This window comes from Doryrhamphus excisus, linkage group LG14 (genome assembly GCF_037039965.1).
Source record: "Doryrhamphus excisus strain RoL-2023G ecotype Guam linkage group LG14, RoL_Dexc_Guam_v1.1, whole genome shotgun sequence".
In the NCBI taxonomy this organism is placed as follows: Eukaryota; Metazoa; Chordata; class Actinopteri; order Syngnathiformes; family Syngnathidae; genus Doryrhamphus; species Doryrhamphus excisus.
This window is the reverse complement of record NC_136370.1, coordinates 7,966,604-7,987,573: the sequence shown is the minus strand read 5'-3', so window position 1 is coordinate 7,987,573 and position 20,970 is coordinate 7,966,604. Positions and strand designations below refer to the sequence as shown.

General features: G+C 36.9%; 2 protein-coding genes across 2 annotated transcripts in view; one reads left to right on the top strand and one right to left on the bottom strand.

The window, feature by feature from the left end:
• cnksr1 (connector enhancer of kinase suppressor of Ras 1) overlaps positions 1-20,970 on the bottom strand; it is a 68,089-nt gene that overhangs the window by 11,333 nt on the left and 35,786 nt on the right. The window lies entirely within an intron of this gene.
• On the top strand, positions 6,604-20,095 carry grhl3 (grainyhead-like transcription factor 3). Its single transcript, XM_058091064.2, has 15 exons — positions 6,604-6,746; positions 8,748-8,922; positions 8,996-9,060; positions 9,391-9,640; positions 9,720-9,959; positions 10,622-10,733; positions 10,823-10,917; positions 12,337-12,495; positions 12,574-12,649; positions 14,105-14,229; positions 14,876-14,901; positions 16,344-16,429; positions 16,521-16,606; positions 16,684-16,748; positions 19,044-20,095. Exons 1-15 carry the CDS (start codon positions 6,730-6,732, stop codon positions 19,159-19,161), a joined length of 1,695 nt encoding a protein of 564 aa, XP_057947047.2. The 5' UTR covers positions 6,604-6,729; the 3' UTR covers positions 19,162-20,095.

The window sequence follows — 20,970 nt, the reverse complement described above, 5'->3', positions numbered from 1 at the left end:
ATTTTGGTCTCATCTGACCATAAAACTTTCTCCCATGACTCCTCTGTATCATCCAAATGGTCATATGCAAACTTAAGACGGGCCTTGACATGTGCTGGTTTAAGCAGGGGAACCTTTCGTGCCATGCATGATTTCACATCATGACGTCTTAGTGTATTACCTACAGTAACCTTGGAAACGGTGGTCCCAGCTCTTTTCAGGTCATTGACCAAGTCCTGTCGTGTAGTTCTGGGCTGATTCCTCACCTTTCTTAGAATCATTGAGACCCCACGAGGTGATATCTTGCATGGGGCTCCACTCCGATTGAGATTGACCGTCATGTTTAGCTTCTTCCATTTTCTAATGATAGCTCCAACAGTGGACCTTTTTTCACCAAGCTGCTTGGTAATTGCTCCGTAGCCCTTTCCAGCCGTGTGGAGGTGTACAATTTTGTCTCTGGTGTCTTTGGACAGCTCTTTGGTCTTCGCCATGTTACAAGTTAAAGTCTTACTGATTGTATGGGGTGGACAGGTGTCTTTATGCAGCTAACGACCTCAAACAGGTGCATCTGATTCAGGATGATACATGGAGTGCAGGTGGACTTCTAATGGGCAGACTAACAGGTCTTTCAGGGTCAGAATTCTAGATGATACACAGGTGTTCAAATACTTATTTGCAGCTGTATCACACAAATAAATTGTTAAAAAATCATGCATTGTGATTTCTGGATTTTTCTTTTTAGTTTATCTCTCTCACAGTGGACATGCACCTACGATGAAAATTTCAGACCCCTCCATGATTTCTAAGTGGGAGAAATAGCAAAATAGCAGGGTGTTCAAATACTTATTTTCTTCACTGTACATGACATGTCCTAAATGAATGCATATACGACATATGAGTTTCATGCATACTTGACGGGCCACTTCATTAGGTACTCCTGCACAGTACAGTAAGCGGCCGATCCCAAAAAATGATGCTCAGTTTAGATTGACATGTTTTGTTACTGCAGATGGACTGATTCCAGTATTTTGCCATCTCATGTGACCAAAATATTAATTAATATTATGAATATATCAGTCAGTCAGTGCTCTGCAAATAATAATAAAAAAATAATACCCTACTTTTAAATGTATACATCTGTGACAGTGTCACAAGTTTTTTATAATTGTCATAATTGTCAATATAATCAATAAAATGTAAGTAATTTTATTTTTGTATGTGTATTTACTATTATATTATATAATAAAAATATTAAATAGAATAATATAAATTACATATTATATACATTTTATTTATTTTATAATAATTCTTCCAATGAGAAAGAATGAAAATAAAAATAAGTTTCATGGTCAAACTGTTGAAGTTATAATTTTTTTATATTTAGTTTCATTTTTGTTATATTTTTTTCTTATAAGATTTTTGTATATGTATTTACTATTATAATATATAATAAAAAATATTTAATAGAATAATATAAATTACATATTATATATATTTTATAATAATTCTTCCAATGAGAAACAATGAAAATAAAAATAAGTTTCATGGTCAAGATATGCCTAAGATATGCCTTTATTCGTCCCTCAGTGGGGAAATTTGTAAAAATTTGTCAAACTGTTGAAGTTATCATTTTTTATATTTGGTTTCATTTTTGTTATATTTTTTTCTTATAAGATTTTTGTATGTGTATTTACCATTATAATATATAATAAAAATATTAAATAGAATAATATAAATTACATATTATATATATTTTATTTATTTTATAATAATTCTTCCAATGAGAAACAATGAAAAAAATATATGTTTTATGGTCAAACTGTTGAATTTATCATTTTTTATATTTAGTTTCATTTTTGTTATGTTATAATATATCGTATTATAATATTGTATTTAATAAATACAATAATACATTTTCCAATAGCAAGCAATGAAAAGGCAAATACAAAATGTTGCCTTCATGCAATGGTACAGTATAACATAACATAACATAACATAACATAACATAACATAACATAACATAACATAACATAACATAACATAACATAACATAACATAACATAACATAACATAACATAACATAATTAACATAATTGTCCAAGGGACAATACCACAGAAAGTACATTTGGATATACAATATTTTAATATCCACTGTACTATCTACTGAAAGTAATTGTTTTTGTCAAAGTAAAACATTTTTGTCTAAACATCTGGCAACCCTAAGTCAACATGTTCATTCACTGGGGTGACTATTTGTGCCACTGATGCCATGGTTACCTAGCACTGCCTTAGTGTTCTTGGGCAAGAAACTCGCCATAGCTGCACAGGTTATTAGTGGAATTATCTTCCTGTTCTCCATGATGATATCTCTGGTGGAGCTTAGCCACTCCATGACCTTCACCTAGAACTTCCTCAGCGAGGCATCATGTCAGAAGACCAGATTGTTTGAAAACCCCCAGTTCCCTAGTGCTGGCAGCACTCATGCAGCCCCATACCACCAGCATGCTTGACTGCAAGCAAACCACAATTATGTTGCTCCTCACTTATGTTGGAAGATATTTAGACAATGTATACTGCTATACAAGCTGTACACTGACTATTTTAAAGTATATCCGCATACTGTACATGTGATGGCTGCATTTCAATCACTATTGCGTGGCCTCACAGCGTGAAGATGAACGACAAGGATGCACTAAACAAACTTTCCGTACGTGTGATGCAAATTGCACAATCTTTGATGGGAAGCAGCCACCTTGGCGAAAGGAGTGTGTGTGTGTGTGTGTGTGTTGGGGGGGGTGGAGAAAGACAGCACAACGTAGGAGATGGAGAGTGAGATGTTGAGAGAAGCCCTTCTCAGCGGCGGTGGCGCGTAGAAGGTCGCGCTGACGTGAGTTTGTGTGCCGCCATGCATGGTTGCACACACACACATACACACACACACATACATACACACGCACACATACACACTCTTAATAAACCTATGCACCAGTCTTGTTTCTTGCTCCAGAAGTGAGTTTCAAGGAAACAACACATCAGTCAGTATCTAGTGACATCCATCCGTCTTCCCGTGGGGAGAGAAAGGAAACAGCTACGCCTTCATACTCCATTGTAATTGGAAATTATCTGTTACAGGGTCAAACTGTGGCCATCGTCAATATTTTATTCATTATGTAGGAAATGTTTTAGATTGGGCTGTCAAAGTTAACGAGTTAATAACCGATTAACAGAAATGTCTTTTCGTGGCATTTTTTGTTCCGGGTGCCAAAATCGGAAATAAATATTTAAGAGAAATGGAGAAAGAAAAGGGTATTTTGAATGGCAGGTTTAGGGTTCAAAACCCTGGCAGATGGCTGACTTGACAAGACCAAAGTTATTTTTATTTACTGTCGTTATGAGTTGACTTGTCGTGCGTTGACTCTATGGAACATCTGTGGAACAGAAGCTAAACCAGGGGTCTCAAACACGCGGCCCGTGGGCCAAATGTGGCCCGCAAGACACTAGTTTGAGGCTCCCGCCTTGATATGAAACTTTAATGTTAGTGCGCAAGTTTGATATGGATGCTGTATGGTATCATGTACCCAGAAAAAATGATTACGTTTGATTAATGTTCATGTTAAAGGTTAAATAACTGTTAATAGTTATCCTCCCTATCCGTGTGGAAGTGGTAAGTTTTTGGCTTTTTTAAGTTTAAAGGAAATAACTTGGAGGCTACTGTTTAGGTCGCTAGCTCTCTAGTTTGCGAGTTAGCATGTGTCTCATAGACCCTGCAGTTATTTATTTATTTAACAACCCAATACAATACACTCACATATGTGATTTTACTCATCTGTATACACCAGTCATTATTTGCACTATGACCCATTCATCATTGCACTAAAATTAATATATCTGCAATATGTCTGCTCCTGCATATGCTCCTGTGCAATACTATGTGTATATTTTGGATATCTTGTACATATCTTGTATATATCTTGTTAAATTGTCTTTTTTACTCTACTTTTATATACTTTTTTTAAACTTGACTACTGCACTGAAAGGAGAACTCTCCAATCTCGTTGTACATCTTGTATAATGACAATAAAGGCCATTCCATTCCATTCCACCACTACAATATTTAATATAATACCCGGTTTTCTCCGGGTACTCCGGTTTCCTCCCACATTCCAAAAACATGCTAGGTTAATTGGCCACTCCAAATTGTCCATAGGTATGAATGTGAGTGTGAATGGTTGTTTGTCTATACCCCGCCTCTCAACCGAAGACACCTGGGATAGGCTCCAGCATAGACAAACAGCATATAAAACAGATAGATGGAGTTACTTGAAGTGGCTTAAAGATAGATGCCATGACAAAAACAGAAGGCGGAGCATTCAGTAATCCCTAGAAAGCCCAACATTTGTTTCAGTGAGTGACAGTTTGCTCTTTGGATTGTCCACATCAAGGACTCGAAGCGACATAGAGAGACCAAAAAACCTTTACATGTGCTAATTCCGTGCACTAATGAGGGAACAGGGCGAGAAAGAAACCCCCCGACCGGGTCGTTCACGCCCTCCAAAGCTGAGCGAAGGAGAAACCGATTGCAAATGCTCTTCCTGCTGTTGGTCTTTAGAAATGCATTCAACAGTGGTTGAAAGACGTATAATAAAGTTGTCAGGATTGATTTTTTTTTTTTTACAAAGAGAAGACATCGAGTGTGCAGGAATGAAGGCGTGTCAATCAAAGACAAGGAAGAATCTCCATCGTTTTATGTGTACGTCCTTTTGAGTCAATGCCAGCTTGTCTTTGGGTTTGTGTGTGTGTGTGTGTGTGTGTGTGTGTGTGTGCGCCTGTGTGTTATGATGCCAAATTCCCTCAGGTGCTTCTCTCACACACACACACAACACAGACACACACTATTATTATTATTTATCAGTTTGTGTGTAAGTGTACACCAAGTGTGGGTGGAGGATGTTACGCCTGATTGACACAAAGACCTCACAACGTTCAAAACTAAGAAGCGATGATGTCCCGCATCATACTCTCCTTATGTGCTCATCATAAAGATGCTGAACTTTCACATTAGCGTCCCATGCAAAGCTTAAACTGTAGAATGAATGTAAAGTCCATGCGTTATTATACTGTAAGAACTACAGATTTATACTACTGACTAAAATACCGCAACTTATTTTCACAATTTAAACAGAAACAGATCATAAAATAAATACATGAGTTGTTATTTTAAATAGTTTAACAATTCCAAAAAAATCATGTTATTTTAAACATCGTAAAAAAACATTTATGTATAAAAAGCCAATAATATAGTCATTATATAGTAATTAGTGTAAGTCATTGTTTAATTAAATTACAACAATCAAAAAATTATAAATTAGAAAAATAGAAATTAAAAAATAGTATTTAAAAAAATACTTTAATTATTTAGCTGTTGTTTTAATAGTACTTTTAAACTCACAAATACATAAAAAACTAAATAAATGAAAAAATAGTAATAATAAAATATTAAAATTAATAATAAAAAAACATACTGAATAATTCCATAACACCAAATTACAATAATCAAAAAATTATAAATTAGAAAAGTAGAAAATAAAAAACTAGTATTAAAAAATATTTTAATTATTTAACTGTTGTTTTAATATAGTACTTTTAAACTCACAAATAAATAAATATAAATAATAATAATAAAAAAAATAATAAAAAAATAAATGAAAAAAATAATATTCAAATATTAAAATTAATAATAAAAAACATACTGAATAATTCCATAACACCTCACAATGACTATTTATATATTTCCATTTATTTTGAAAACATAACCTGTGAATAATCCTACACTTTCTTCAATGATTTATTTATTTATTTATTTATTTATTTATTTATTTATTTATTTATTTATTTATTTATTTATTTATTTATTTATTTATTTCTCTGCTGTTCATAAATGTTGTTTATTTGTACAAGTTTACATGCTTTTATTTATATTTTTATGCTTTTATTTCCAACATTAACAATTGCTATAGCATGTCAGGAAAGTAAATTTATTTCTCTTTCATTTTGCTATTTATTTATTTATTTATTATAATTATTATTTTCTCCAATGTTCATAAATGTTGTTTATTTGTATAAGTTTACATGCTTTTATTTGTATTTTATGCTTTTATTTGTAACATTAACAATTGCTATAGCATGTCAGGAAAGTAAATGTATTTCTCTTTCATTTCACTGCAACAGTATAAAACAATACATTGGAAGAGTATGTAGTACTGACAAAGAAAAAGTTGCATGCATTGCACCAAAACTGCAGTCAGTGTGGGGGGTGTTGGTGAAAAATGAAAATTTAAATGTTTTTTGTTTTTTTTAACAATTTAAAGCAGAGTTCCAGGATCCTTCTAAAGCAATTTCGCACCTTTCAGATCCCCATTCTCGCTCTTTTATGAGAGCCCCCATAATGACATTCATGCAAGCACGCTCCTTGTCTTGCAAAGTGCTTGCACGGTTTCTCCCAGGCACGGAGGGGGTTAATGATCCTCCACCTGTCCTATCAGACACCTGTCTTGGAGGCGTGTCTGCCAATCAGAAATGAGAGCGAGCCGGTGCTGCTTGTATAAATATCATGCGGGCTCCGGTTCAGAGGGAATCAAAATACTGAAGTCATTGGCGTGTCACTCAGTGATTCTCTCAAACACAAACTACTGAAAAAAAAAAAAAAAACGCCTCAAAGGAACCTTATCCCAACTCACTTGGACTGGAGACATGACCAAAGAGACTGAGTAAGTATTCATGTCACTTTTATCCATGAGTTTTAAATGATAGATTTGAAGATGATGGGCCCTAGCTGCCCCCCCCCTCTTCTTAGGTTCTGCAATGAAACCCCATGTGAAAGATGCTTGCTTTAAAAGAGAGGATGGGAAAACTGATATTATGGGATAGTTGGGTCTGTGCTTGCCTGTTGTCACTCACCTAGAGGCCAAGCAGCACAAAAGGACGCCAGGAAATAGGAGGTGTTGGATGCAATGACGGCATATAATGCATTGAATTACATAATGGGGGTTGGGTAAGGGGGGAAATACTAGAAGACCCCCGGCCTCTTACTCTTAATGTGTCTGTCGGAGAATTTACACTGCTCTAATATGTGCTGTTTAGATGCTAGCAGCAGGTGCACCTCAGCGCAAATAGTCCAGCCAGGAAGTTGAGACCACCTGGGGTCCCCACACCCCCAATTTGCTCATTAAATGAGCTGTTTATCCACAGTCAACTGTCACACAAACTCCAAAAGGGTTTTTTTTAGGATATTTATCCGACGTCACGGTTGGAGTCCCCAAACAAATCCAATCCCGGGATTGTGTTTGGTTCTCTACAAACAAGACAGGATTGAAGAATGCGTGTGTTTGTTTTGCTTTCACTGCAGGAAAAGCACAAAATACAACATCCAGGCATGTTTTGTTGATAGTGGGTGGCCTGTCAACATTTTCAGGTGTAGGATCTTACTAAGCTCGGCTGTTTTGCAATCCAAACCTTTCATGCTCAGGGCCGAGAATCAGGCTCAATTCACTTGTCAGTATGCGATTAACAAATAGGTAGATATTTGTTTTGGGTCAGGTTGGTTTCACCCCAAATGTACTGAAATACACTATGAGATTGCCATAAATTGTACATAAACAGGACACAGCAGGTATGAATGTATAACATGAACTAAAAAGGCGTCACTAGTTTTCAAAGTACTACTAAAAAAACGATAGTTTGATTTAGTTGGTTTCAAACACATTTAATTAAGTTACATGTTTACAGCAGCACATTTTTATAAATTTCAGCAATAACTGAGAGTATGTATGTCACTTAAACAAAATTAAATAGGAGAAAGAAAGTTAAATTAATTAATTACAAACATTGTATTATATAGATTTGTAATATAATCAAAATATATTACACAGTATAAATAATATCAATAAAAATACATGTAAAAAAAGAAAGTTAAATGAGAGATAAATACATAAAAATACATGTAAATAAATAAAGGCATTAAAATTAAATGAAACATAATATAAATAATTAGAAAATAAATTTTAATAATTTTATGTGTCAGTATTGTTCGCTTCTTGTGTTCAACATGATGATTTATTTTGACTTTAATATAATATATGTTTGGGGTCTACCACCAATTATTTTTCATATACTAAGGTCGTTTTTTGTCCTGAGTACCCCTTGATGAAGCCAGCGTACCACCAGTGTGCCCCACCCCGCTTTTTACTCATGTTTTAACTGTGTATTAACGAATGAATGTTGTATTTTGGTGTGACTTCTACTCTGTTTACTTGCTTTTATTCAATTCCATTCAAGTGCAAGTGTCTTTGAGTATTTTGAAAAGCGATATATATATATTGATATAAATAATATCAATAAAAACACATGTAAAAAAGAAAGTTAAATACATAAAAATAAATGTAAATAAATAAAGTCATTAAAATTATATGAAAGATAATATAAATAGATAGAAAATAAATTTTAATAATTTTATGTGTCTGTATTGTTTGCTTCTTGTGTTCAACATGATTATTTATTTTGACTTTAATATAATATATGTTTGGGGTCTGCCATCAATTATTTTTTTAGCAATTATTTTTCCTATATTAAGGTCATTTTATCCTGAGTACCCCTTGATGAAGCCAGCGTACCACCAATGGCACTCGTATCACAATTTGAGAATCGGTGCCTTACAATATTTTACTCTCCGACCCTGATCTAACCAATCCATTCTTGTATTCCTGGTGTAGGACTCTGGGAGTGGTCTTTCAGAGCGAGAACTTCAACTACCGTTTCAACACAAACTACATCATGGACCCTTGGTCCTACCTGGAGAACACCATGCCAGAGGAGAACCTGTCCAAACCCAGACTGCACCCGGGGGACGACTTAGCAGCCATAACCATGCTTTATGAACAATGCAAGGTAAGTCTTTAGAATAATGAAGCTTTAATTGAATTATTGCCTCTTCAGATTGAACATAATGTTATTCTTGCAGAGTCATAAGGAGCCAAAGATTAGCGCCTGCAATCGAAACAGTAGCATCTGCAAAGCAACAGAGAGGTAAGAGCTCATTAGAAACTAACGAGAAAATAGAGAGAGAGTGGTAATCCTCAAATCAAACACAGCCCCAATGGATTACTGTTTACCTCTCCGGTCTTCTCCGTCAGCAACTCTCTTAAGATAGACAATAAAGCTCCCTCCTTGTCCCCACTGAGCCCCTTACCCTTAGTGTTGCCCATGTTGGGGCTGGGTGAGGCTTGAACCCATTGTGGGTCCGCTAATGTTTGAGAAACTCAAACAAGACTTGGATTAAGACACAAAAAGTACCCACCCCAGACTGAAGTGTGTATGCGCAGAGACACATGACAGATGATTGTCTTTGCCGCTTAGGACCAATGACCTGGTTTCTTCGGAGACGTCCGCTAACGTCATGAAGATCCTCTCCGACAGCGTCCCAGCCAGCTACTCATTAGAGGTGCTGGGACCCAAGCAGAGTCCATCGCTGCCACCCAGCGCTGACACCTACGCGACCTTGACCAGTGTTGCAGCGGACACCGACAAGCAAGAGCTCAATATCATCTTTGACTCTTTGCTGCAAAAGTGGCCCGAGACCGGTACTTTCCCTGACCCCAGTGCAGAGGTACCAAACATCTCCAGAGGATTAAAGTCCAAACTGGTTTCATTGCTGTGCCTAACATGTTATTTTACGTGGTTCTTAGACTCTGACCTACAACGACCCATTTCCTGAGGACCACTCCAGTCCCGTCTACTCTGGCTCCTATACCGGATCTCCACCTGAGAGATACAGGAATGAGTTTCAGTTCTCCCTGGGTGCTCCTGCGGCATCGCCTTACAAATCCAGCGAGTTGCCAATGGTGTACTTGAACAAGGGGCAGTTCTACCCCATCACCTTGCAGGGCGTGGACAGCAGTGCCTGCATCACCGCAACTAAAGTCAAGGTAATTTGGTCAAATGGTCAAATAATGGGCGGCACGGCGGACGAGTGGTTAGTGCGCAGACCTCACGGCTAGGAGACCAGGGTTCAAATCCACCCTCGGATTTGAAATGCATGCGTGGGTTTTCTCCGGGTACTCCGGTTTCCTCCCACATTCCAAAAACATGCTAGGTTAATTGGTGACTCCAAATGTGAATGTGAATGGTTGTTTGTCTATATGTGCCCTGTGATTGGCTGGCGACCAGTCCAGGGTGTACCCCGCCTCTCGCCCGAAGACAGCTGGGATAGGCTCCAGCACCCCCGTGACCCTTGTGAGGATATGCGGTAGAAAATGAATGAATTGTCAAATAATGGATGGTGGACCCTCCCATGGGACCAGGTCCTGGTGACTAAGACACTGGGCAGATCGTACCACTTCTGCTATATATCTGAGTTGACACGTGCAAAAGCAACAAAACAAGGAGTGGGGGAAGGTGCGGTGTTTTTTTTTTTTTTAAACAACACAAGGTGACAATCTTTTCTTTGTCAAGCCCGTAAGAAGGGATGAATATACACAATCAGCTTACAGCAAATAAGTGACGATAATAAACAGAAAGGAAGGATTTGGAGTGATGAAAGATTTTTCCACCAGACGTTCAATTCTCTTCTATGTTTCTCCAACCACAGACGGTGGTGATGGCTGTTTTTGAGAATGACAAAACCCCGGAAATGCAGCTCCGCTTTTGGAACCACTGGCACGCACGTCAGCCAACTGTCAAGCAAAGGGTCATTGACATCGGTATGCGATGCAAAATCCACCTGCGCGGTACAGCGAAGTGTTCCCAGAAACCTCACCCAACTTGCTCTTTTTTCCTTTTCTTGTCACAGCGGACTACAAGGAAGTGTTCAGCGGTATTAGCAACATCGAAGAGGTCGCCTTCAATGCCCTCTCCTTCGTATGGAACCCCAACGAAGAAGCCAAGGTAAATCTTATTGTTAATATGGACAGGTGACTGACCTAGGAGTTAAAAAAAAGACACCGAGAAAGACAAGGAGTGGTTGAGGAGGGAGGGAAAGAATCCAAGAAATGTGTTTGGCCCTGAGGCTCAGTCACCACCGCAAAGGCCAAATCTTTGTGTCCCAAAGGCGCTGAGGTGGGGTGGGGCTGCAAAAAAAAAACAACCCTGCTGCAAGTATAGAGCAAAGCAGGAAAGGAAGACATCATGTACAGGAAATGAAGACGTTGGGGCTGTTTAGTAGAAAAAAATGTAGTCTTTTCTGTCCCTCCGGATAAAACCTTGTGGTAATTACCGGAGAAAAATTCTCCCATGTTTATTCCCTATATATCTACACCTTCCTTATCATTACTTTTGTATCAATAATTAAGTTTTATAATGTAATGGTTTTATTTCATTTGAACATGCATCAGATTACAATTGAATGCATCACATAATCAGTTCACAGTTCCACATGTCCAAAAGGAGTAGGAAGAAGCAAAGCTTATTAAATCCTACCCCTCCATCTGGTACTTTTACAATCACTAACTGTTACATTTGTTCACTTCCTGCTTTCCATAATACAGTTTGAGGTGTTTTTTTTTAATGACCATCCAATGACATAATGGGTACCATAGTAAGTGTCAATATAGTGATATATATAGCACATCATGACTGGTTCAAGACTCTTCATCCTTGTATTTAGCAAACATCAACTGCTTGTATTGTTTCTTGAATTGGCTCATCGTTGTGCATTGTTTGAGGTCCTTACTCAATCCATTCCATAGTTTGATTCCACATACTGAAATGCTATGGCTAGCATAACGTAGTCCTAGCATAGAAGTGTTTCAAATGTAGTTCTTCCCTGAGATCATATTTCTCCTCTCTTGTAGAGAAGTATTGGATGACATTTTTAGGTAATTTGTTGTTTTTAGTCTAATGCATTATTTTAGCTGTTTGAAAAAGTATTTGTGATTTTAGAAATAAGGAGTTAGTATGTTCTCTGTAGGCGGCATTATGGATTATCCTTACTGACCTTTTTTGCAGTATGAGGCATTGAAAAGTTTGGGATCATGGTATTTTCCCCCACAAAAGGAAGAAATAGAGTACAAAAACAATACAGAATAATACGTTTGTTTGTACTGTGATTGAATAATTTACTTATCTTGTTAATATGCACTCAAGACTTCCAAGAATGATTTTTTTTCTTAGAGCACAGATGAGCAAAAATTCCAAAGTGAAAGTAAATTACAATTGAAAAACAGACAAACTCAAAAGCTACACGTTAGTCTCCCGTAATGTTATCCTAAGCTCACAGGACCTGAAAGCTGTCATCACCAGCGAGCACACGCGTGATGCCATCAACGAAAAAAAAAAAGCAGATAACACAAACGGTCCGTCCCACAGGTGTTCATCGGCATCAACTCGCTAAGCACGGACTTCTCATCGCAGAAGGGCGTGAAGGGCCTGCCCCTCAACCTCCAGATTGACACGTACGACTTCAGCTCGGGAAGCAATCAGCTCATACACAGAGCCGCTTGCCAAGTCAAGATTTTCTGCGATAAGGTACGTCAACTGTGTAACACGCGTACATATGTCAACGTACGGGCATTTTTTTTCCCTAACTAATTTTTGCATCCTTAGGGGGCCGAGCGGAAGATGCGTGATGAGGAGAGGAAGAGGACCAAGAGGAGGGGGAAGACAGCCAATGATGCCAATGGTACGAGTGGCAAGCTCATTGTAATGAAAGGTTACTTATTTAGGAAATACCACCTCAAGTCAACAGGGGCCCAAAATGGATGGTTTTTATTGGGTCACCATCACAAAGATAATTCTCAATTTTTTGTCATATGTTTATGATTGATTAGTAGAGTCATACATTTATGTGTAAATGTATATTATGGTCATACATGATATATTTTATTATATTAGGTCATCATGGGCAGAAAAAGTAGAGTCAATAAAATGTATTGATATTTTTGTGAAAAAACATCATAATATACAAACATAACACATTTATTATACAAGTGGTCCTAAATTAAATTAAAAACTGAAAAACTGAAATTTGGCCCAGAAGCAACTCGTTCCAGTGGACGAATACACTACAAATCGTCCCTCACAATATAATGGTTTGGTTATCGTTCCCTTACTATATAGCATTTTATCAGAAGTCAATTAATTAGTAAATGATCGTTATTTTGTGGTAGACTATGGTCTTAGTCATTGACACAAAACTTGTCAGTAAAAACACAAAACATTCCTGAACACTGCATGAAATCAGCTCTGGCATGTAAACAAAAAGTTCTCCTCCCAGTCCGTGTGGAAGTGGTAAGTTTTTGGCCTCGTAAGTCCTCGTTTAGAAGAAATAATTTTGATAATTTTAATATTTCATGTCTAGAGGGCTCCAATAATGTTAAAATTCAGGAACCCAAAAGTTTGCTTGTACACAAATCAAAAATAGATTTTTAGACTATTTGTAGTTAAATTAACAATGTATAATTATTTAAAAAAACATGAAATATATATATATATATATTTTATTATAATATATAAATATATATAAAAACATACCTCAGATTATCAGAAAATTACATAAATCACAAATCACTCTTTAATACTACATTTGACTGCTAGCTTGCTAAAGTACCCTTGAACATGTTAAAGGATCTGCTTTTATGAAAGCGACAATAATAATTACACAGTGTAGTGGTCAGCGCTAGTACTTAGGATTTTATCATTTATTATGTGTTTTCCAAATAATTTTAATATTTGAATATTTTTTGACTGTAAACAACATTTTAAACATAACATTTATTTATTTATTTATGCATTTTATTTATTTATGCATTTTATTTATTTTTGCAATTGAGTATCATCTACTTTTACTTGATCAATCCTGTGGTTTCTGACAGAGAGAAAAACAACATGAGTGTAGTGCCTAAAATACAGCTCAAGAACCAAAACCAAGACATTTGGTTCCTGTCTAGGATCTGTATTGTTACAACAGTGACATACTATACTGTACATAAACTAATATCATAACATAGAATACATGAATTCATTATATTGTTCAATTCATTATCAATAAAATGGAGCCTGAGGTTCAGAAAGCTTATGTCATTTTCTATCCATTGCTGGCCTCGCATCCATTGGAACATTTCTGTTTGATTCCCAGCTAACAAGTCCTTAGTGAGCAGTTCCATGGGCAGCGACTGCACCTTCTTCCAGACCATGGAAGACCACATCACTCAGCCAGTCCTGTTCATCCCGGAAGCACATCTATCCAGCTATCAGCGCATGGTAGGCCTACCATCTTATTATTAACAATCATCATAATACCGCCTCTTGCATGAGTCAGAATCCCGGCCCTTCATTCATCCCTGAAGGCAACAACCTGGGCACGGGACATGGAGAAAGTGTGTGTGGGGGGGGGGGGGGGAGTGTGGGAAAGTATGCAGTGGGAAAAGCTGTCTGCCTGGGAAAAGAAGGGAGGGGAAAGTGAGGTGAAACGCTAATTGGAGTCGAAACCACCAAGCCCGAGCGAGTGCAAGCAATGGGGGCCTCCCTACCTGGCACATGAGCGGCGTCCTTCCATACACACACCAATATGCGTCACCCTCATCTTATTTCTCACACACACACACACATGGTGAGCTCGTAGTAGTTCTGTTCAGACAAGCCACAGTTCCCACACACTGCGGAGTTTATGAATTATATAAGTATGTGCAAATGATGAAACCTTGGAGGCTTTTCATTGCAATCAATGCAGCGGAAGCATCTCAAAGCATTATTACCCTGGTGAGGAGAGGTTATGGGAAATGCAGTATTTTTGCAGCGATAACATTCCTTTATGAAGACATTACAAACACACAATGGTGGCATGAAGGGCATTAAGCAATGTGTTTATCGGTTTTCTAATCAGATCTTTTTGTCCTTCTTTCTGCAGGCCACACCTATGGACGACAATGAAAGGTAAGCATCCACATCTTGTATAAGCTCCAATAAGAAAGGGGTGAAATAGGGGTTTCCAAGCTTAGGTTTGAGGGACCAAATAGGTCATGGGGTTGATTTGTATTGTTTATCAGAGTATTATCGTCAAACTAGAACACAGTTCCTTGTTTTGTTGTGGTCTTTAGTATTAGTGTATGAATGGTGTACAGGATGTCCATTCTAAAGACAATACAATACAATTAATTTGTGATGTCGTTATTAATTAATCACAGTTCATTCATTCATTCATTTTCTACCGCTTTTTCCTCACGAGGGTCGCGGGGGTGCTGGAGCCTATCCCAGCTGTCTTTGGGCGAGAGGCGGGGTACACCCTGGACTGGTCGCCAGCCAATCACAGGGCACATATAGACAAACAACCATTCACACTATTAATCACAGTTAATCTCAACAAAATTCTGTCCTTTTCTATCAGGTTACGGCATACACAAACAGATTAGGGTATTTCTTAAACTCAAGCATTATCAATGTCTTGAAAACATTTTTCGAGTGTGGGCTTCGTAACACCACTTGCTAATTTAGCTCGTTATCGCCTTAAACATTGATACAGGTGACAAGAAAATGGGAAATGTATAAAATATACGTAAGTAACCGTTGTTGCTAGCCTCAATGTTACACTCAAGCATCTCGTACATCAATTGTGCCAGTAAACTCGGTGAACTAAAAAAAAAAATCAATTAAAGTAATTAATAACTGCAATTAATTAATTAATACAATTGAGTCTCTGATTTTAAGTCTTTGGTCCAAAGGATGGGTTTCTCAGCTGGGACCCACATTTTCCCCATTCTCATTAAAGTACCCTAAAATAGCCTTCTTTGCTTGAAAACCCATAGTTCAGACAATCTGAAAATTACATTAAATTATAAATATTTTATATATGAATATTTGAAATATTTTTATGTAATTTTCTGATAATCTGAGGTATGTTTTTTATATATTTTTTATATATTTATATATTAGAATAAAAAACTATATATATAATTATATATATATTATAATTATAATAATAATACATTTTATTTGTATAGCGCTTTTCAAAATACTCAAAGACACTTTACAGAAGAATGGAGTTGAATAAAAGCAAGTAAACAGAGTAGAAGACACATTGATTGATTGGTTAATACACAGTTAAAACATGAGTAAAAGCGGGGCGGGGCACAGCAGTCAGATATAAAAAGTTAGACATTAAAAACAGATTATATATATATATATATATATATATATATAATATATATATATTATAATAAAATATAAAAATATATATTATGTTTTTTAATAATAATACAATGTTAATTTAACTACAAATAGTCTAAAAATCTATTTTTGATTTGTGTGCAAGCAAACTTTTGGGTTCCGACCCATCAGTGGAGAAATACTGGTCTAAAGTCTAGTCCTTTTATTTCCAGAAGTTCTATGAAAAGGTTGTATCCAGATCGAGAGCAGAACGGCTCTCCATCCAGCAAGCAAGCCCGCAGAGAAGATTCCCAAAGAGGTAAGCAGAGACTTTATCATGTTTTGTTTTTTTTTTTTAACTAATCAACTTGATTTGACTTTTTGGTGTCGTTCGCCCTCTCCAACATCAGTTCTGCTGTACGTGAGGACAAGCACAGAAGAGGTGTTCGACGCTCTCATGCTGAGCACGCCGACGCTGTCCGGCCTACGAGAAGCTGTGAGTATCTGACGTGGTTGCGTGCTACTCACAAATACGTTGTGGTCTTAACTCATCGTGTCTTATTCCTCGCTCAGATTTCAGAAAAGTACGGCATGCAAGAAGACACCATTGGGAAAATTTACAAGAAATGCAAACGAGGGTAAGCAGACTTTTGACTTCATCGGAACCCGCATAATGACTTCACGCTTCCTTGACATAATCTCATGTTGACAGACCGGGTTGGTAGGTTGCTTGGTTGGCTCGGGCTCGTGGAATGTGTTAACTACAGCTCCCCCCCTTCAGGAAAAATATGACTAAGGGAGGATATAAATATTGCAAAAGTCCTGTCGATGAATCACCGATGATTGTTGATCAGTCGATGTGTTTCCATTACCGTCAATCAGCAGGTTTTTCCATTTCATTTTCTATCAATCAAAGAGTGACGAATTGGAATAGTCATTTGCAGATTTCAGTAACCAAGCTCTAATGTAAAAAGAATGAAAAAAAGACAGACGTCTCACTCTGAGAGATATTTACATGAGTTTTTTTTCCTCATCGCCACCACAGGGCCAGTAGCCAACGCTATAACAGGTTGAGTTACATTCTCCTGGTAATTCCCTCCCCTCCTCACCCTCTTGTCTTCAATCAACCTTGTCCCCTGCAGGCGGAGCACATGAGCGGGCCGCTAATTCACTCATTAAAGTCTTTAAAGCCTTTACGGGTTAGGGCTGAGGTAAAAACAGGTGGAGGAGGAGGAGGAGGAGGAAGAGTCAGACTGTCCTGATTTATGAAGCAGGAACTGATGCCAGAGATAGATACTGTGTTTTTCCGACCGAGAATGTCCCGCCATGTCAGACGACAGATTGAGTAGCTCACTTTTTTTTGGCTAAAGTCCACGCTGCGAACAGTAAAATCCAAGCATGATTAAATATTTAAAATCAGGGTTTAAAAAAAACAACATTTGATGAACAAGGCAGATGTGATTACCAGGAAATTGTTAGGGTGTTTGCAATTTACTTTTCTTAAGTAATATGTTCAAAAGTACAAAAGTGAATGTCTTATCTTGGTGTATTTTTTGTTTATTTTAAGAAGTATAGTTCAGATTTTAACACGTATTACTTTTGATGAGCAAATTGTTCTAACAAAGTAAGACAAAATATCTTAAAATCTGCTCTGATTTCACGTTTTGTGGCCTGAAAATCTGAAACAACACGCAATATTAGACAAGATTCAATTCAAAATTAAAATATACTATTCTAAAAAAAAAAATCTCCACAAAAAATTCCACAAATACTCAATAATTAAATAAAATACATTTTATAAATAATATTAAATAAATAATAATTAAAATATAAATCATAAATATAAAATAAAAATAAATTATTAAATAAAATAATGAAAACCTTACTGGAAATGCTTTAATTTTTGCAGAGGCGTGTACGTATTTGCATGAATCACAAATAATACATGGCGTTAATTTGAAGCAGGTGATAATTGGAGAAAAGCTCAGAAATTTTAAAAGTCATTATGTAAGTTAAAAAATTAACTTGTCATGCATAATGACTTTTAGAATTTAACTATGTGCTTAAAGAGAGCTACATTTTCCTTCTCACTTTCCAATACATTCCAAATATACAAAAGTAGATTTTTAAAACTTGAATAACAACTCAATATGAGGCTCCGAAATGTAAAAAGTCATTATTGAAGTTAAAAAAATTGGCTTGTTGTGTATTATGACCATATAGCCATGTGAGGTTTTTTTTTTGTCTTTATTATGCCCTCCAAAATTCTACATTGTACATAACAAGTTACATTTTTAACACATGGCGGTCGAGTGGTTAGCGCACAAACCTCACAGCTAGGAGACCAAGGTTCAATCCCAGCCTCGGCCATCTCTGTGTGGAGTTTGCATGTTCTCCCCGTGCATGCGTGGGTTTTCTCCGGGTACTCCGGTTTCCTCCCACATTCCAAAAACATGCTAGGTTAATTGGCGACTCCAAATTGTCCATAGGTATGAATGTGAGTGTGAATGGTTGTTTGTCTATATGTGCCCTGTGATTGGCTGGCGACCAGTCCAGGGTGTACACCGCCTCTCGCCCGAAGACAGCTGGGATAGGCTGGGAAAAGCGGTAGAAAATGAATGAAATTGAATAGTCAGTGTACATTTATACATAATTTATTTTTGAATAATCTGAATAATGACTGAGAAAGTGAAAAGGAAGATGTTGTTCTCTTTGACAAAACAGTGATTTTTAAAATCAAACGTATTACACGACTCAGCAGCAACAGAACCAATGTTGCAGTAGTAGTAAGGATCAAACTGCTCAGCCAGCATTAATAGAGCTAACGAGTTTCACGCCAATAGCCAACTAGCGCAACCGACATGGCGGTCGACTATTCATACCGATCATTTCTTTCCTGACTTTTTCTGATAGAAGTTCTTTTATTTCCACAGGATTTACGTCAACATGGACGACAACATCATCGAACACTACACCAACCAGTCAGCTTTCCTTATTGAAATGTCAGAGGCGGTCAGCGGCCATTTCCAGGTCACTCTCATCGAAGTATGACTCCATTCCAGGATCACAGCTGTCTCATAAGCACTACGCCATCAGTACCAATCATACAAAAAAAAACCAAAAACGCCAGCTGTGGACTGACCAACTTCAACAAGAGACCTGGACTTAACTGACCTTTCATTTTTTCGTAAATGTTGTCGTTATTTTTGTACATACATGCTGTATCACCCTCTTGGTTTTTAATTGATTATAATATTTGAAGCATTTATGATGTTAAACTTGTACATATTGTTTGTAAATAGATTTTAATATGACAGTGTTTTATTCCTTCAATTCCTTTTGCGCTATGTATTTCAACTGAACGCAGAGCTCTGTAAGCATGATTCATGATTTTTTTTTTCCAGCATATAGCATTAGCAGGTTTGCTATTCTCGCTGCTTTAAATGTACCCGTTATTTCCTTTAAATGAATTTTCGGGGTGTTTTGTTTTTTTATCATTGTTTTAAAACGCCTGCTAGTAATGTTTCTCACTGCCGCCTTCTTCTCGTAGGTTCCTGGTAGTTTCACAACATCTTTCATTCAGAAACAAACGTCACACATTTCCCTCCGTAAAACCACACAGAGTTAGTATTGGTGATCATTTTTAGCCCAGTAAACTGTGGACATTTCCTGTTTGTTTGTTTGTTTGTTTTGTTTGGTGTAAGTACAGTGAGTTTTACTGGAAACAGTACGACTGCCTGTGGATTTTCATGGTATGGATGTAACGTGTATGTTTTTTTTGCTTCTTCATATGTTACGCATCATTTCAAAGCGAACATGTATCCCTGTATATTTCATTATCAAACCAAATTGGCAATTGTGGTTGCATTGTGGTCACACCTTGCCCATTTTTTTTTGTAAGAAAATAAACAAAAGTGCATAAAAAATTGTGGTTCATTATACTTGCATTTAAACATCAAGTTGAAATATTAGTCAATTAAAACACAGAAAGTTCACAGGAAGTTCTTCATGTGTATTATTATTTAATAGCTGTAGTCACTGTAACTAACTATTTTAAAGTTGTGACCATCACACTACCACCACCATATTTTACTGTGGGCATGATGTTCTTTTTCTGAATTGCGGCGTCACTTTTACACCAGAAGTAATGGGACACACGCCTTCCGAAAAGTTAAACTCTTGTCTGGTCAGACCATAAAATATTTTCCCAAAGGTTTTGGAGATGATCAGAATTTTTTGTGGCAAAATTGAGACAAGTCTTAATGTTTTTTTTATTCAGCAGTGGCTTTGGTCTTGGAATTCTGCCATGCAGGCCGTTTTTGCCCAGTGTTTTTCTTATGGTGGAGTCATGAAGACTGGCCTTAACTGAGGCAAGTGAGGCCTTGCAGGTCTTTGGATGTTGTTGTGGGGTCTTTTGTGACCTCTTAGATGAGTTGTCGCTACACTCTTGGAGTCATTTTGGTAGACCAGCCACTCCTGAAAAGGTTGTGTTTTTGCCATTTGTGGATGGTGGCTCTCACTGTGGTTCTCTAGAGTCCCAAAACTTTAACAATGGCTATTTCCAGACTGACAGATCTCAATTACTTTGTTTCTGGGAGCAGGTTTGGATTTTTTCATTTAAAAACTGCATCTTGTGTTCAGTTGTGTTGTTATTGATGAAAATGTACATTTGTTTGGTGAGCTGAAACAACAAAAGGGGCTCAGACACGTTTTCACATGAATATGAATGAATATGATTATACAAATTTCTATTTTAAGAAAAAACAGCATATCAGCTTTAAGATACAGGTGAAAAGGCTTGCATTTGTTTCTTTTTTCTTTAAAATTTCAACTCTACGCAAGTAAAATTTTATTGTTTTT